Source organism: Columba livia, chromosome 2 (genome assembly GCF_036013475.1).
Source record: "Columba livia isolate bColLiv1 breed racing homer chromosome 2, bColLiv1.pat.W.v2, whole genome shotgun sequence".
Classification (NCBI taxonomy): Eukaryota; Metazoa; Chordata; class Aves; order Columbiformes; family Columbidae; genus Columba; species Columba livia.
This window is the reverse complement of record NC_088603.1, coordinates 89,723,534-89,740,391: the sequence shown is the minus strand read 5'-3', so window position 1 is coordinate 89,740,391 and position 16,858 is coordinate 89,723,534. Positions and strand designations below refer to the sequence as shown.

Below are 16,858 nucleotides of genomic sequence, written 5' to 3'. Positions count from 1 at the left end.
CAAATGCCTTTGTCATGTGCTTTAGATCTTAAGTTACCCCATCTCTCTGCCTTAGCTTCAGAAGGAATTTGACTCTCTAAAATTACCTGGAGTGAACGTGGGCCTGGGTGTTTGTACATGCCGAGTTCAGAAGCGCTAACCATCCAAATATAGATGCTGACATGAACCTGGCGCTAATCCTGCCCTGCCCTTCTCTGCCCACACCGCTGGGATTCCCAAAACCTGTCTCGCTGGTACGACCCTCACAGAGTTGATGCCTTTACTATTGCTGTTTGATGACCGCTGAACACAGAATGATGCTGTGATTCCCCGTCAAGTTATTCCTCTGACTCGCAGAAATTGATTTAAAATTCAGTAGCCCAGCAAAAAGGGACAGAATCGGGGGTTTTGTAACATGGCCAACTTAAGTCTTTATTTTTTGAAAGATTGCTGTTCTGAATGTGAAAGTCAAAGCCTGAGATCTTGATCTTAGAACAGTCATTCTCCTTTGTTGTTCATAGGCTCTTAAATGTGTACCTAAATATAGTATACGCCAGAGGAGAGAGTTAATGTTGCTATGAGAACCTTAACCTTAGCTTTTCCTAGGGTTTTATGTTTATATGTAGGGGGAAAAAAAAAAAAAAAAAGCAATGAACAAAATAACTCCCGGTGGTTTTTTTTTGTATAAGGAAGTACTGTCTGATGCCTTGTATATAAGTGATCCTATCTGCAATGTATTGCTGTTACTGCTGCTGTCGTCTGAAAGGCTCTTTTCGTGCTCGAGCTGCGCAGCACAGAAGGAAAAAAGAGCCATAGGGTTGACCTATATATTTATTTCATTGCAGCAGCTGAAATTCCTGTGTGTTATAAAGCTGCCTTAATGCTGCTGGGCAAGTAAGGGGGGACTGGCTGGTGCTCCAGCGTGTACATGTGATAGACTGAGTTGCTTGCCTGTCAGGTGTGCACAGAGCACACTTAGGGACATTTTTTTATCAAACGCTTGCAGCTTTGGGAAGCAAAACTTTCCTTTTTTGTTATGTCTTCAACAGGCAAATAGCAGTTCAAGGGTAACCTGCATGCAGAGCTTGAGTCTTCAGCAGCTTTGAGCTGACTGATCCTAATTGAAAGCTTCCCCATTCCTCCAGTGACTGTGACTCTGCTCTTGTGAGCCCATGAGCTTAGAGTATAGAAAGCTTGGGGAGAAATGATCTCATCAAAACAGGGTTCCAGTGAAAACAGCACGTATGTGCCTGGTACGTAGGTGCCTTCTGCAATAAATGGCTCCTCCTGCTTGCACAAGGTACATGCATTTCAATTGAATTTTCTTTCTGTTTGCCTCACTGGTGGCTACAGTTCTCATGTCTGGACGATCTTGATGAGTGAAACCGGGAGATGAAAGTCAGAATTTGCTGCATTGATTTTTACTTTGTGCAGCTCTTAGTAGTCACTCTTCAGTGTATTTTAATGGCTTTCTGTGTTGTCTCTGATCTTCATCTCTTATAAAGGGAAACTCTTGAAGAACTACTGTACTGAAACCTTTTTTCTATTAGATTTCAGTCAGAGAGCCTTCTGATAACTGGTCCTCTCTTCTTATACTTTGTTTGGAGTCATAATGCAGGATTATGAAGGTTGGTTTGCACTGATATGAATTACACTGTGATTAATTTCAGATTGTAGCATGCAAATTTGGATCTGTTTGTTGAAGATTTTCAGCTTAACATCATTTAAAAGCGTGAATTTTTATGGTAATTGTAAATTGTCATAGGTTTTATTTTGCAGCAAAATGGAAAAAATAGTACAAATAGAAAAGTGGAGAAGAAGTAACATGACCATGACATGACTGGGGTTTTTTCTATCCTCATTCCTAATAACAGTTGCGTTACTTGATGCACACAAAATACTGCGGAGAGGTTGAGGAACTGAGGCTGGAAGATGAAACAGCCATGAGGTAACTCAAGATACATGACCCATTATGTGAAACCACTGAAGTGATGAATATTAATGTTCTTTTAAATTTTTCATTTTCAAGTCTGTCTGTCTTTCAAAAAAGAAATTAAAAAAAAAAGCTTGGGGGAAGAGTTCTTCCCAGAACAATGGTGCAGTCTGTTATCTGCTCCTTTGCACTGTAAAGCACTGAATGTTCAGCCAATATAGTGCTCTGGTTGGCTTAGCATTCTTAACCTTAATTTTGAATAGAAGGTGCCTTGTGCTGCTGACGTAATTAGGGCCTTTTGTAAATCACTGTTGTAGGCAGTCTGCTGTTGCATTTCACTGCATTTCTTGGAGGGATGCAGGGCAGAAGTGTCAGACTAACTTTCTGAACCTCTCCTCAGTTTAAGTGTTTTCATTGCTGGAGTATTTTATTCAGAACTGATTCTGCTTCATTTTCCTTTAGAGAAAATAATTGCCAAATCAATTTTGCAAGTGAAAGACTGTTTCTGCTGGGAGAAGTTTGAATAGGGAGCACTTAACATCTTGAAGTAGGAGATGCTTCCAAAAAAAAAAAAAAGAAGAAGAAGAAAAAATAAGGGAAATATGAGAGGGTTGAATTTGACCAATTGACTTAATTGACTTTAAATTTAAGTCCTCTGTAATACAGGAATATTATCTGCCTTTTTTGTCATGGAAACCGTCTAAAGGTTTGAGCCAGAGCTTTGTGACCGAACTGGTTTCATACTTGTGGTTATACGTCATGCTCTGCAACTTTGTGTGGGGGCATAAAATCCCCTTACCTTCTGTGTAAGCCTCTTAGTGACTGTGGCAGACTTGCCTCTGCAGAGGGACGGGGTTTTGTCCCACTTGTGTCTCTTCTCTGTCCTCTAGGGCCGGGTTCGGCTCAGGCCATTCTGTCCCCTCCTGATGCAGTCTTTTATATCCGTGATGTCAGCGTCGATACACGGCCTTGCGCCGTCCTTGATAGCGAACACAGCACTATTAATAGTCAGTGAAGTTAACTTGCTCATTTCAGCTTTCACGCCATCTGCCCGCTGCACGCCAGTCCCTGGGCTTTAAAGGTATCATTACAAACCCCACCACTGACCTGCCCTGCGAAGGGCTGTACTGACGTTCACACCGTGTTTGCACCGTACCCCCCATAGTTGCTGTGGTGTGGGAATGGCGGGGGGACTGGCTCATGGGAGAAGGCGACGTGGTGTCACAGCAGAGTCGCACAGCGAACAGCAGCCGTTGTCCATCCTGTGCCTTCTCCCCAATGCTATTGTACCTTCAGGGTGGCTGGCAGTGGGCTCAGACTCTGGGCGAGGAGCAGAGAGGGTAGGATATGTACCCATGGCCCCTTCACACCAAGGGAGCAGAGCATCAACCAGTATGAAGGACAGCGCAGCTTTCTGCCATTGGCTGTACTCACTCCATCGAGTCTTTGCATGCTTGGGAGTAGGGAAAAGTGTACTGTTGTCTTGCAGCTCTCTCTTTTTCCACCTGCAAGGACTGGAGAGGCAGAATGGCTTTCCCTCTCTTCTGGGACTTGGCAGTGACAAGGATCAAGTGCAACCTGTCCTATATCTCTGCCTTGTTCCCAGCAGAACTGCAGAGAAGGAAAAGAGCTGGTTTTGTGCTCCAGGTGTTGAGAAAGTGTCGATTCTGCTGGCGTGTGCCTGGTGCAGGCTCCCCTGTTGAAGGCTGAGGCAAAGAGCGTGGGGCTGTGCATCTCGGTGACTAACAAATGAATGAATGATGTCACTAGGTTGGTTCCTGAGGCAGGAAATCCATCCGAAATAGTTTAGTTTCAATACAGAAAGTGGAGTTACTTGCACAGAGTAAGCCAAAAGTAGAAAGGATTTCCTTTCACCACCACCTTATTTTGCTTGTGGCACTCCTTTCCAATTTCTTGTGATAAAAAAATAGAAGAGAAAAAAAAGAAAGTGTACTAATCCCTCCCCCTTCCCCACTAAAAACCAAATAAAATAGCGATTTTCTGTCTTGTTGAACACTGGCTTTTCAGCGTGCTTACATGTCTGGAGAAGGGAACTCGAGTGCTGTGCCCTGCTGTTGCAAACCGGTGCAGTTTCTGCTGGGTATGTGGGGCGTTCGCACGCCCGTTGTTGGGTGTCTCGGCCGCTCACCCGTGTCCCTCGGTGCCACCAGCGCGCTGCGGGGTGGCGGAGCGGGCTGGCACCGCTGCTGCTGCTGCCCGGGCACTCAGATCGCGGGTATAATGCGCCAGTTTACTGTAAAATGGGTGCTAATTACAGAAATCAGACTTGCCCGCAGGACAAAAAAGCACCCCCCACCCCCCTCCCAACAAATTTCTGTGTATACGGGGATGGTTAGGCGTTGGCAAGAGTGGGAGTGCAGCTGTAACATTGTACAGCATGCATGCCTTCCCCAGAGCTACAGCAACCGGGATTCCCCCCTCCCCTCCCCTCCTCTCCTCCAGAGCCTACTTCTGAAAGAGCTGGCTCATCCCTGCTGTCAGATGAAGCCGTTTCCTGAACGCGCGGGTTGGAGTCACTTGGGCTCGATGAGGCTTTAACTCCTCCCTCACTGGGCTTGAATTTGTACGTAGCCGGGGGAGCGGGGTGTGTGTGTGTGTGTTGGGGGGAGGAGGCGGCCGGCGGGCTCTGGGGCGTGCGGCGCTGCCTCTTGCCGCCGCCCCCCTGCTCGCCCCCCCGGACCCGCGGCACCCAGCCCCGGGGGGAGCGCATCCCGGGAGCCGGCGGCAGGGCGGCCCGGCCCGGCCCGGCCCGGCGGGGAGCGGCGGGAGGAGAAGTTCAAGTGCTGAAGTTGCAGGCAGATGACATCAGCCGCGGCCGGGCCGCGCTCGGCGCCGGGGCTTCGGCTCCCCCCGCCCCCCCACAACCCGCCTTTGAACTTCAGGGGTCTCGAACACCCGTGGGTGGTCATAAAAACAAATTTCCTTTGTAATTTTTTTTTGGGGGGGGAGGGGGGGACTTGGCGGGGGGGGCGGGAATAATTTGGAAGTCTGATAGTGTGTGGGAAATGATTACATCAGTCGGAGGGAGGGCTAGGATTGGTCTACCCGGTGTGGTTTGATTCACTACCGCAAAGATTGCGTGTAACCCTTTGAGTGGAGCTCTGGCAGAGTTGTTTCCCTCCCCAGAAACAGTCCCCATAGCAGGGGCTACGTGACAGGTACGGTACCGCCGTCCGCTGACACCGCCGGCACCCCGGGTGCGCAGCCATAGGCTACCAAGGGTCGGCGGAGGCAGAGAACAAACTCTCTCCCAAGAGGCAATCTCTATTTAAAATGCCATCTTGTTCTTCCGACTGCTGCCTTTTACATGCCGTTGAGGTAAGATTTTCCATATCAAATTACCCTCCGGGTTTTTGTTAGATTCGCTTTCTTTTGCTAGGATGCGGAGTGTTTCAGACGCAGGGTCTATTTAAATCTCTGACCTGCACATTCGCCCGGAGAAATAATTTTGCGGCAAGTGTCTCTTGTTTGAGCAGAACAATACAAAGAAGAAAGCATCTGTATAATTCAGGAGGTGGGGAGAAGGTTCCTGACTTGTTCTCTCATCTCCATTAATATTTAGGATGTGCAGCATATGCACATTCAGTTTCAAACTACTTCCAAGCTAGGATCAAAAGAGAAGTCGGGGCAGGGAGGGAAATGTGTGGACTGTGCTAGCTATGAGTGATCCGCCGGCAAACTGCAAGTGGGACTTCCCAGAGCGAAACAATCAAAAGTTAGTGGGGAACAAGAAAGCCATTTTTTAATCTTCGGGGTCTCGGCCTGCTCCTCCTTAAATGTTCAAAAGCCCGTGATGGGATCGCAAAGAAAATTGTGTGTGTTTGACTGGATGTAATTTCTCTCGCCCACTGTTGCCGAAGTACTCACTCGATATTGTTTCACATTTGCTTACCTTACACAGCTTTATATGGAACCTGCTCTCTCACCTTTTCTGTGTATGTGGTCATATTAACCCTGCTGAACCTTTGTTTAGTGCAGGGAGGTGTTGGGGAGGGGGGAGGGGAAATAGGGCAAGGGGGTAGCAAGAGAAAGTGTTACAAAGTGAATCACCCATGTCGTATGTCCTGGCTGCCAAGGTGCTTGGAACCGTCATGCCAAGAGGATGCTTTTCTACGGTAGCTGTGTGGTTTGCCTATGTTCGGAGCTGTTGATCTGTAAGTGTACCCTTTATGTTGCAGGATGTAAAAGTCTTTAGTGAAGATGGAACAAGCAAAGTGGTCGAGATTCTAGCAGACATGACAGCCAGGGACCTCTGTCAGCTGCTCGTTTACAAAAGTCATTGTGTGGATGATAACAGCTGGACTCTAGTGGAGCATCACCCTCACCTAGGATTAGGTAGGGAATGGTCAAAGGGGTGGCATGGTTACCTGGGAACATAAAATATGTATAATTCGTATTAATGTGCTTCCAGCAAGAACATTTTCTTTCCACTGCTTGTATTTGTACAATTAGCTGAAGTCATGTACATGCTTTTTGTATATTACAATTTGATGTTAAGCGTTTAAGCCATTTTAAGTCCTCTCTTATTTCCCATCCTCTGTTTTTTTTTATTACAAAAAAAAAAAAGAAAGAAAAAATAATTGTCTAATCTTCACGCTACTGCTCTGTTGCTACCTTGCTGTGTCTGAAGCTATTGCAAATAAACAGCTTAGGCAAATTAAGCTTGATCCTTAGAGTGTACCGGTCCTATGAAACAGCTCAGCTCATCACCAGCTGGGAGACCTGGGTGGACAGACTCAGCTTTGCATACCTACAGTAATGCTTATGAAAGCTAGACGTGCTGAGGGTGGGGGAGGGGGCTGGCTAAACTTCGAGCAGGGAAAAAATGGTGGCATCACCCTCAAATCCACTGGCAATTTCTGGACCAGCAGTGGCATCTGCTCTCCAGGCAGCAGCTCCTCCACCTGATTGAAATTAAGGTGTCATGGTTACAGTTTCAAGAAGGCAGCAAGAGGAAGAACTGTGGGGAATTAAATAATACTGTGAGTTGGTTTAATTACGGTACCTGAAAGAGTCTAATGTCATTCAGTCTTGCTTTTCCTGTTATTTTGTGGCACTGATTAGTTGCTGGGTTCTGCTGTGCAGCTTGCAACTGCATATCGCTCAGATGCGCTATCTCTAATTCCATGTACCATACAATAACGCTTTAGAAAGTGTAGCATTTGGAGTATCAGTTGATATACCTCATGGGAATTTTTTCAAGAAAATAGAGGAAGACAAACCGTAAGCTGCGACCACTGACACTGGAATTGTGAATGCTGTCTGTAGCTGACAGAGGCCTTTTCTGTGTGAAAATGTAATTCAGAATCCTCACAAATAAAAAAAGGAAACAATTTCCCGGAGAAGTAATGCCCTAAACCGATACTGTTAAACACAGATAAATTCACTGCTCTACAGAATAGCCCTCAAAAAAATGATCACAGGATATCCTGATTGTTTAATGCTTTTATTGGGTATCTCTCCTAGTATAGAAATATGTGAAAAAATTGACATGAAACACCATTTGTATATGTCTGTGGTATACTTTCAGTTCTGAGGACACAGGATGAGGTGAAGAATTAAGGTATAAATTACAGAATCTTTTTCTCCGTAGCTTTATATGCCACATGCGCACTTCTAACAACCTTTGCAAATTTTCACTTTTATCAATGCTCATTAAACTACCAGGCTCTCTTTTTCTATATTCTCTTTCCCATCATTGCTGATTACCAAGGTATTGTGTAAACAGAAGCCTTCTCCTTTGTAACCAACATCCTTCTCCTGCCAGATTCATTCAATGATGCCACAATTCAGTGTTTGTGACATCACAATAGCTTCCATGGTGACTAATTGTGCTGTCAAACTCTGGTGTGTGACATCTCTGAATGAATCGGGCAGGAGGCTGATTAGGAAATCAAAAGCTTCTGTTTACACACAAATAACTTGGTAATTAACAATGATGGGAAAAGAGCAAGATACTTATCGGGCTGCATTTATATACATGGGGACCTGCCTGCCTTGGACCTGTTTCACACTGAAGCACAAAGCCGGGCCTCGGCTGTCCCAGAGAAACTGGGGTGTGCAGGTTGGGCCTTCACCAGCCTCACCAAACTTTGTTCTCCAGGGCTGTCCTCTGTAGGCCACGCAGTACATCTGCGTGAAAAGCAATGCGGCCTCTCAGGGTGCAAAGCGAACAGACAAAAAAGTCTTTAAAGCGACAAAAAGATACAATGATACAAATTTTGCATATTTGAAAGGATGTGGACACAAAAGGGAATAAAAGAGCTCATTTAATGAGAGACAACAGCATCCGATTTCTTGTATTTGGGGAAAAAAGTATACACTGTAAAATATTCAGTAAACTTCAAATACCAGCTTTCATGCGTCCACCCAGTTTTGGTTGCAGTTTGAATTTTTTGTTTTACGGCTGCCTATTCCGAGCTTCTCAGTAGCCCAAATGCTGCACTGTATTTCAGAGATTGTCAGATCAAGGTAGTAATCTGTCTGCACCTTAGGTGAAGTTATTATCAGGTGTCTGATGTTCCATAGTTTTCCCTCTAGAAATAAGATTGCTATTATTAAGTCTGAAACAAGGGGTGAACAGGTACTTACCAGTCTGGAGAGAAATACGGCTTAAAAGCAGTGAGAATTCTTTGTTTCCAGAAGACATTGTTTCTTACTCAAGACATCCTTGCTGGCTTAATGCTGTAGGTGGTAATCTTGAAGCCCACCAAAAGAGGCGAGTTCATACATCAAGTTCACTGCTGTTTATTTTATCCCTGGTCTTCCCTAATATTACTTTTCAAAAGAGCTCAGTTTGTAGAACCGGTTAAACTTTTTAGTATTGGGCAGACTGAGTACAAGCAAATTTTTGAAGCTAGCTGCATATTTATGATTGTAGTGATCTTCTAGGTCCCAGTTTTTAAGGAACCTTCACCTGACTGCTTACTTTGCACACGTAATCAAGTGTATTCCAAATAACATGTGTGCTTGCAAATTACTTCAAATAGCTATTGGACTACACAAAGTATTTGTGTTCTCACTGGAGGCAATAGTGTGACAATTTACCATCAGACTTGCTTAGATTTGACATGTGGAAATGGTTTCTGCTGCGCTGTACCACTGGTATCTAAAACACTTTGTGGTCAAGATTTAAGCAGTCTGTGAAACTTGAATTGGTTCCATTATTTCATTTGCAAATAGAAATACACCTAACCTGTTCATAAAATGTGGTATTCTCCCTATGTGCCACTCCATGCTTAACTATTGTCAATTTAGGATGAGGACTCAGATATCCATATTGGACATGAACAGAAATAATGATGATGAAGTCAGGCTGTCGTGATAGTATGTGTCTGGGCACTGAAAGAATCCTTACTTACAGATCTCATTTTTCCAGGTCCAGAACTGACTGTACATCTTATTTAATACAGTTGAAGCAGGAAAAAAAAAAAAAGGTAGTAGGGCTCTGAAATATATGTAGGTTAGAAGAAATAATTTCTGCATAGTTTTGTACATAGATTTTTTCTTGTTTACATGTGCATTGAATTTGATTTGCCTTAACCTGCATGAACTATGAGTGGAACAGTTAGACACAGTACTTGATAAAATACAGAAACAGGGCTGGCTGTTTCACACTTCGGTCCACCTGTCGTTTGTAGTGATTGTCTAATGGGGAATTTTGGGCCATGCACGTGAGTTTTTCATATTGGAATCCAGCTCCTTTTTCCATCTTGTATTACTTCTGCAGTTCTGTGGAAGTTTAGATAATAATACACAGTAATTTTGGGGAAAAGAAAAAGTCTGTCCTGTTCTTCTAGGAAGTATGTAGAGAAGACTGAGTTGAGCCTGTCAGATAAACTAAAAAGAGACATTTCTGGTCAATTCAGCTGCAGTGCCACCTGAAGATAGACTGACCTACTGAACAGACCGAGATCTGTGCGTCTGCTTTGTAGCAGGAAGCTCAGAGCAAGGCTGAGGTGGAGTTGCTGCTGTGTCAAGAGGCAGTTCATCCCATTTGTACCAACCGAGTGCAAATTACCAATTACTTTCCAAGTGTACAACTTCTATGGAGTAGGAGCAAACTCGCTAGGGCTGGCTTCCTTTTTCCATGCATGTGCTGTGAAATGCTGCCTGTTTTCTTCAAGGTGGCTTTCACCATCAAAATAGAAATGTAAACCACAGAATCTCAAAAGGGTCTTGATTCAGTAAAGAAATACAACTATGTCAGTTGCTTAAAGCATCTAAGATACAGTCACTGGATATATTATATTACACAAACTAACGATCAAAATGCAAAACAAATGACAGACATTCGTCTGTACTGTGTTTCCTCAGGACAGAATGAATAGGATGTGGTTTGTCCCTGCCCTTAGCTGAGCAATCTTCAGTGTGCGAGGAAAGCAAAGACCACAGCTTTGTGTGATGACAGAAGCAGGACGTGGTCTTTCAGGATACATACTGTGATGAAGATTCACACCAACGTGATTAAATGTTTTTTGGAGGAATCATAATGTAAAAAAACCAAACCAACAAAAAAACCTACAAGCAAACAAAAACCAAACCCCAGAAAGGCCTCCCGTCCTCATAGGCCCACTGTCCTCGTCACGCCATGGAGGAGATTTAACTTAACTGGTTGCCCATGACAACAATACCTGAAACTTCACCTGTGAAGCCCCTAGATAATGTGGAGGTTTAGTTGATGAATGCTCAGGTGGGGGAAAATGTCCTTAATTGACTGCTACCAACAGCAGGATTGTGGCATACATCGTTCAGAGAACTACTCCTTGAAAGTGGTGTTACAGCTAATGTGCTAAGCATTTGTTTGAGAGCAGCTCAGTGTGGAAAATCTTCAATGTTAACTCCTTGAAACACAACTGTAGCAGGGCTAGACACTGCAAATGCATGATAAATGAAGTCATCAATGAGTTGGTCATGACTGACAATCTAAATGCGGGTGAAAAAGACTATGGGATCATTCAGAGATAGGTTAAACTTTCAATCAAAGAGCTTATATTAATCTGCTAAGTTGAATAATTGGAGTGACATTCAAGAGCTTGCTGCTTTTTGAGATACCAGTGACTGCTTGCTTTCTATCCTGAGAACACCCCAAGAGAATTCGGGTGACCGCCTGGCATTTCTCACTGTGGGAATGCGAGGATGCAGAACACCAAGTGGGGAGGGACACTCCAAACTTCTTCAGCCAGCAAGTCACATGCATTTTGGATAGAGCTTTGCATAAGTTATTTTTTGTTTGACCTCATTTTTTATTTCCTATTATATAAGGGATGGAAGTACTGACTATAAGGACTTTTGAAAAATATCTAAATATTTTCTCGGAAACTTCAGAAGATTTGCCAAGATAATGAGTTCGTTAAGTAGTGCACACTTAGCCCAGTTGCCTTCTTTCGAGTTACTGCTTTCAGTGAATTGGATTTGTTAAGCTATCTGTTCATGCTTTGATGTGCCATTCTTTTGAGCAGGGAAGTGGTGGTTATGGGGAGTTACCTTGTAACCAAATCTAGAGCAGAAAATTGCCCTGTCATGTGTACAAAACATTTGTCTCTGTCAGTATTCCTGTAAAGTAGATCCTGTGACCTCTTTCATAATAAACCCTATTGTGTAGCATCTACAATAAAGGCCTGAAGTTCACCTTGAAATGAACTGGTTTTATAGAGTGTGATCAAACAGGACACTGTATAGTTCAAGACCTAATAGTGGCCTTTCTACAAATTTTTTCCCCTTCAATCTGTTCACCTTGCCAGTTCTACAGCATTTAACCAGCACCAAAAGAAGACATCAATGTGCATTATTTAAGCTAATGCACAAAAAACCCTTATGTTCGTCCATTTCTCAAAAGTCTGTGTTTATAAAGTCCTGATGTAGGAAATTTTTGAAGAAACACTGCTGTCTAGCATTAAACTTTTTAATACTCACGCCCTAGTTCCTTTAGATGCCTCATGGCAGTATGGTTTGAAAGCTACCATGTTTTGTTAACTTCTTAAAAGGTAATGGAATTACTCTGGGTTGTTTTACTCCTGTTCTTTGGAAGGTGGTCTCTCTGCTTCTGCTGGTTGGCTGTGTGTTAACATTGTGTTCTTTTTCCACAGAGAGGTGTTTGGAAGATCATGAGCTCATAGTTCAAGTCGAGTCCACAATGGGAAGTGAAAGTAAATTTTTGTTCAGGAAGAATTACGCAAAATATGAGTTTTTCAAAAATCCCGTGGTGAGTCTCATCGCTTAGTTGTTTACACCGCACTGAGAGGGATGGATTGCAATAACATTGCTGGGCACTCTTATGTCTTAAACATCTATTATAATTAAAAAATAAAAAAAGGAAATCAACAAACTGAATTCTTTCCAAAGAAATTTTAACCAGTGTTTAAATTCCTTGTACTCTTCTCCCAGCCTAAAAATCTCAAGTGTTTTCAGGTTACCAAATATACTTGTTTCATAATGGCTGTTGTTACGTTGGAGAGTGACCAAGCCAGGGAAACATTTATTAGTTTAAGAACAACAATCAGAAGTGCAATTAACTCATTATCTTCAAAGTTACCTGATTTGAAGCAATTTGATCGTGTGGCAGGCTGTATTCAAACCTTTTAATTTCTGACAGTAATAATTTAAAAAAAAAAAAAACCCTCTGGGTAACCCCTAAACCACTTACTACATACAAGGAATTTTCAGTTTATGGTTATATATGTTGGGCATTGTCTCACTTGTGGATGTGCTTTACTAGCATGCTCTGCCCTCTCTACTGCTCACAGTAACTCACCTTCTCTGTCCTCATGTGTATCTGTGCTTGAAAGGTATTATATGTCATAGCTATACTTATTCCTGGACTTGTAAGTTCCTTTGAATGTTGTAACTTAAAACTGTTTGCAGTCTGACTGCTTATTTGGGGATGATTTTTCACATTTTATCTGAGTAATTAAGTTGGAACAGGCCATTGACATGAACCAGTGTCAGCTGGTGTGACCCATCTAGAGAGCTAAAGAAGGATAATCCAGAGGTGGCTTAGGTGAGAACAAATTTTGGGTCAGTCGGGCATTTGTGGTGCCAGAAGAAAAAAGATACATGAGGTCACATGAAAAGTCATTGCTGAAATTACTGCGGATGATAAATTAATTCCTTTCCTCATAGGCGCTAATGCACAGTTGCTGCATCCTCGCACATGTGCTTGCACGTACATTTGTCATCTGCTAGTGCTTGTTTCAGAGGCTGTGCCTTGACTTACTGTGTGAAACATTTCTGTACGTGGAGTGTTTGTAATTTTTCACTTCTGTTGATCTTCCCATCTGATAACCTATGAGCATCTGAGTGCTGTACAGAAATTTTGGTATCATAGGAGCTAGCTAGCACATTGATTTCATGCGGCATACTTTAATTAATAACAGAGCATGAGAGTAAAACCCAGAATGCTTGGCATTCAGTCCCAGGCTCCTGCAATCAGAGAATAAATCATTCTTCTGGTGTAAGAATGCGAAGGCTCCCTATCCGTTGCATTAGCTGTTGCCATATGGTGCTGCTTCTACTCAAGAGAGGCTGGTAAATGTTAGCTTTCATAATTCATTGTGCAACTTACCTGGCAGAAGGGTGATTCCTCTTCAGCCCTTCTCTTTATGCTTTGAAGACTGAAATTTATATTGCCTGAAGCATGATGAATGGTCTAAACTGGAAATGTTTTTGTTGTGATTCATCCTGTTGATCAGTTGTTTTATTTCAGGCATTTATTTCTGGATGTCTTCATGCTTCAAATAAAATGTTTCAGAACTTGCCACGTATAGTAAATTCAGTGTACCAAATTACATAAACATGGCAAATGAAAAGGGGAACTAGAGGGAAAAAGTCGGAAGTCAGGTCACCGATCTAGCAGTCAGAAAACTGTAACTTTTGTCATGCAAAGATTCAGCATTAATGAGATACTGTACCGGATGCCTGAAATCAAAAAGCTCTGTAGAAGCACCTGTTTGTGTGTTAAACAATATTTACTTCTGTGTTTGCGGGACGGGGGAAAGGAGGTAGATGTCTGCTTTGCAGTTACTCAAATCCAGCATGTGAAACAGGGCATGTGATACAGAGCCTAATTATTACATGTGTGCTTGTTCAGTTTTCATTATTTCATTTCATGGAATGTATACTGGCCTATCCTTGCAAGAAAAAACACTGGGCTCTTTTATCTTGCCCTGAAATATGAACATATAGGGGTAGGTTTTGCCAAGGGCTTTTCTCTTGGCAGATTGAAGGGTTTCAAGCCTTGAGCGTAACTGGGCTGTTGAACAACCAAATGGAAGCATCAACGGTCACGTATAAGCTCTTTGTCATAATTCAGGTCTGCAAATGGCAATTCGCATGGAGCCTTCTGAGCCTCCTTCTGAGGCAGCCTTCTGAGCAGGTTTTAGTGTCAAGCAGGTACAGCACTGACGAACTGTATTTTGGATAGAAAGAGTGTTATCAAAGGTGAAGTTGTACGTTTTGTAGAACCTGCAGCATCCCCATCTGAGACTTCTTCTAATGCCTTTGCATCCAGCTTGCCCCTGTGAGGGTAGATAAAACTTGTTATTTCATCTCCTCTGCATCTTCCACATGGCAAGTGGAGTTGCAGAGAGTTTATTTGCTGAACAGCCTTTCTGGATGAGGAGGGAAGCCCAGAAATTTGGTGGCAGAATATGCAGTAATCAAGGAGTCACTAAGTACCCAACCTGCAGGTCCATTCATCTTGTCCTTTCTTAGAAAGCAGAGGCTGTTAGAGATCCCCCAAAGCCCTCAGTAGAAGAGGAGACAGTGGGAAAATGTATTTATGAAATACTGCATATCAGATATTTCAAAAATCCATCTTCTGTCTGCATGGGCATTTGGTGAGCAGAAGGGAAGACTTGCGCTTGAAAGCCCTAGTATGATTTTCTGTGTCAGGGGATCTCCAAACTGCTTCAAGGGTGATAGTTCCAAAAAATTGATGACTGGAAGAAAATTCCACTTGTTCTGTGTGAAAGTGTTCAAATATGATGTGATTTCCAATTGTCTTCTCTTTTTGTGTCTAGAATTTCTTTCCAGAGCAAATGGTTGCGTGGTGCCAGCAAACAAATGGCAGTATCCCACAGTCACAGCTTTTGCAGGTACTGTAAGTTACCTGTACGGACAAAGAAAGTTTTGGAGCTGGAGGGGAGAGGTTGAGAGGAAAAAAGGGAGAATTCAAAGGTCTGGAAATAACTGGTCAGAGAAAGACCAGCGTAGTGAGTTAGCATATGGTACTAATGTTGAAAATATCCGACCAAGATTTTACCCAGTGGCACTGAGGTGTAAGTTATAAGCACAACGTATTCGTAGCTATGTTCACACATATTTGTTCCGCTAATACTCAGCTTAACTCTGTGGGTACCTGGTTTGGCGACCTAATGTTGTTCCTAAAACGATCTCAGCAGATATATTTCTAGAAAAACAAATACACCTTATAAAAAGTAAAACAGAAGTGCTCTTCTATACCCTGCATCGTAGCACAAATAGATGAAGAAAGTGTATGTACAAATAACTGATTTTAGCTTGGTTTCTGTCATTGTGCATGTTTACAAATATGCACTGACTCTCTGTTTAAATACAAGTTTTCACTGACTTTTGAACCAGTGTGCTCATTTTGTCCCGTAACCACTTAAATCCATTAAATACTGGCTCCACACTCACTGAGAAGGATTTAAAACATTAGCATATATTGCCCACTGGGAAACCGAGTAAGAATCAGACCAATATCTGGCATTAAAAATAAAAGTCACATGCAACGAGGCTGCAGTTAGGAACCAAAACTGGCATGAACAGGCATTGCCACAGACTGGTAGGAACAGAGGTGTTCACACCTTGTGCCCTTTTTGTGCAGCGAAAGTGGAGAATTGAGTTTACTTTTTAACATGAGCAGTGGGACTCCCTAAAAAGAGCGAGATGTTCTTGAAGACAGAAGCGTTTTGAATGTAGGGTAACTCAAGCAGTACGGAAAGGAAAACCTTACAACCTTGTGAGATACAAGAGTTTGTTCCTGGAAAGACTCAGTCAGGTACCGTGCAGGAGAAACATAGGTCACAGGGGTTAACAGTGTGAGAGGGTAGGAGAAAGAGGATGCGTACCTTCTCTTTGGTTTATTGTTTAACCCTAAAAAACAGTCTTCCTTAAAGCTTTTGTATTGAATACCCTTTCCTTTAAAAAAACACACAACCATTTTTCATAATTTCAAAGACAGTTCTAATTTGTTGTAGGTAAACTCCCTGCAGTCTAGTGGCCATGTAACGTGTTGCATCTGAGGCCACCTCAAACATTGAGCAAGTATGCTGTTTTTAATTACACATTAAATAGGAAAGAATATTAAATATGATCTCATATGCGGCATAAAGAGCTAGTATTTTTAGTCTTAACAATAGCATTAAAACCAGTGAGATCTGTTTTTGCTAGTGTCAGGCTGGCTCAGATGTGCAAAAAGCTTGCATCTTAGTTTACTTTTGGTTTATCTAGCTGGACACAGAGAATATATTCCTCTTTTGGTCTTTCTCACAGTTGAGAAGTGGATTAATAATACAAATAGTGGGAAGATTGACTAAAGATTGAATATTCTTTTCCATTCTGTTAGAAGAGATGGGGAGAAGGACTGGAAAAAAGAAATAAGGTTTTAATGCGACTAAGAATTCTGACACAGCGCACTTATTGTTGGTCTTGTTTCCTGTGAGCATTATCCACTAAATAACACCAAAACACAACTTCCAGGAACTGCAGAGGCATCTAGGCCAACCAGGTTTATGCATTTTTCTTCCTAATACTGAGTTTATTAGTTTGGCATTTAACTTATTGGGAAAACCCTCTATCATGTAAAAATCTAGCCCATTGTAATATGGGAGCCATCCATCAATTCACTAACCATAGTTAATACTTCCTTCCTTTGATGAATCGCAAATCAAATGATTCCATATG

General features: G+C 42.6%; 1 protein-coding gene across 8 annotated transcripts in view; it reads left to right on the top strand.

Moving 5' to 3' along the window:
- The window catches only part of GRB10 (growth factor receptor bound protein 10), a 148,387-nt gene that overhangs the window by 116,657 nt on the left and 14,872 nt on the right, over positions 1-16,858 (top strand). For 6 of the 8 annotated variants that reach the window (XM_065052773.1, XM_065052771.1, XM_065052774.1 and 3 more), the window contains 3 exons: positions 6,112-6,268; positions 12,022-12,137; positions 14,953-15,027. In XM_065052773.1, the coding sequence (XP_064908845.1) occupies positions 6,112-6,268; positions 12,022-12,137; positions 14,953-15,027 (348 nt within the window). The remainder of the gene's footprint in view (positions 1-6,111; positions 6,269-12,021; positions 12,138-14,952; positions 15,028-16,858) is intronic. The other 2 variants (XM_065052776.1, XM_065052775.1) reach the window with 1 other exon arrangement.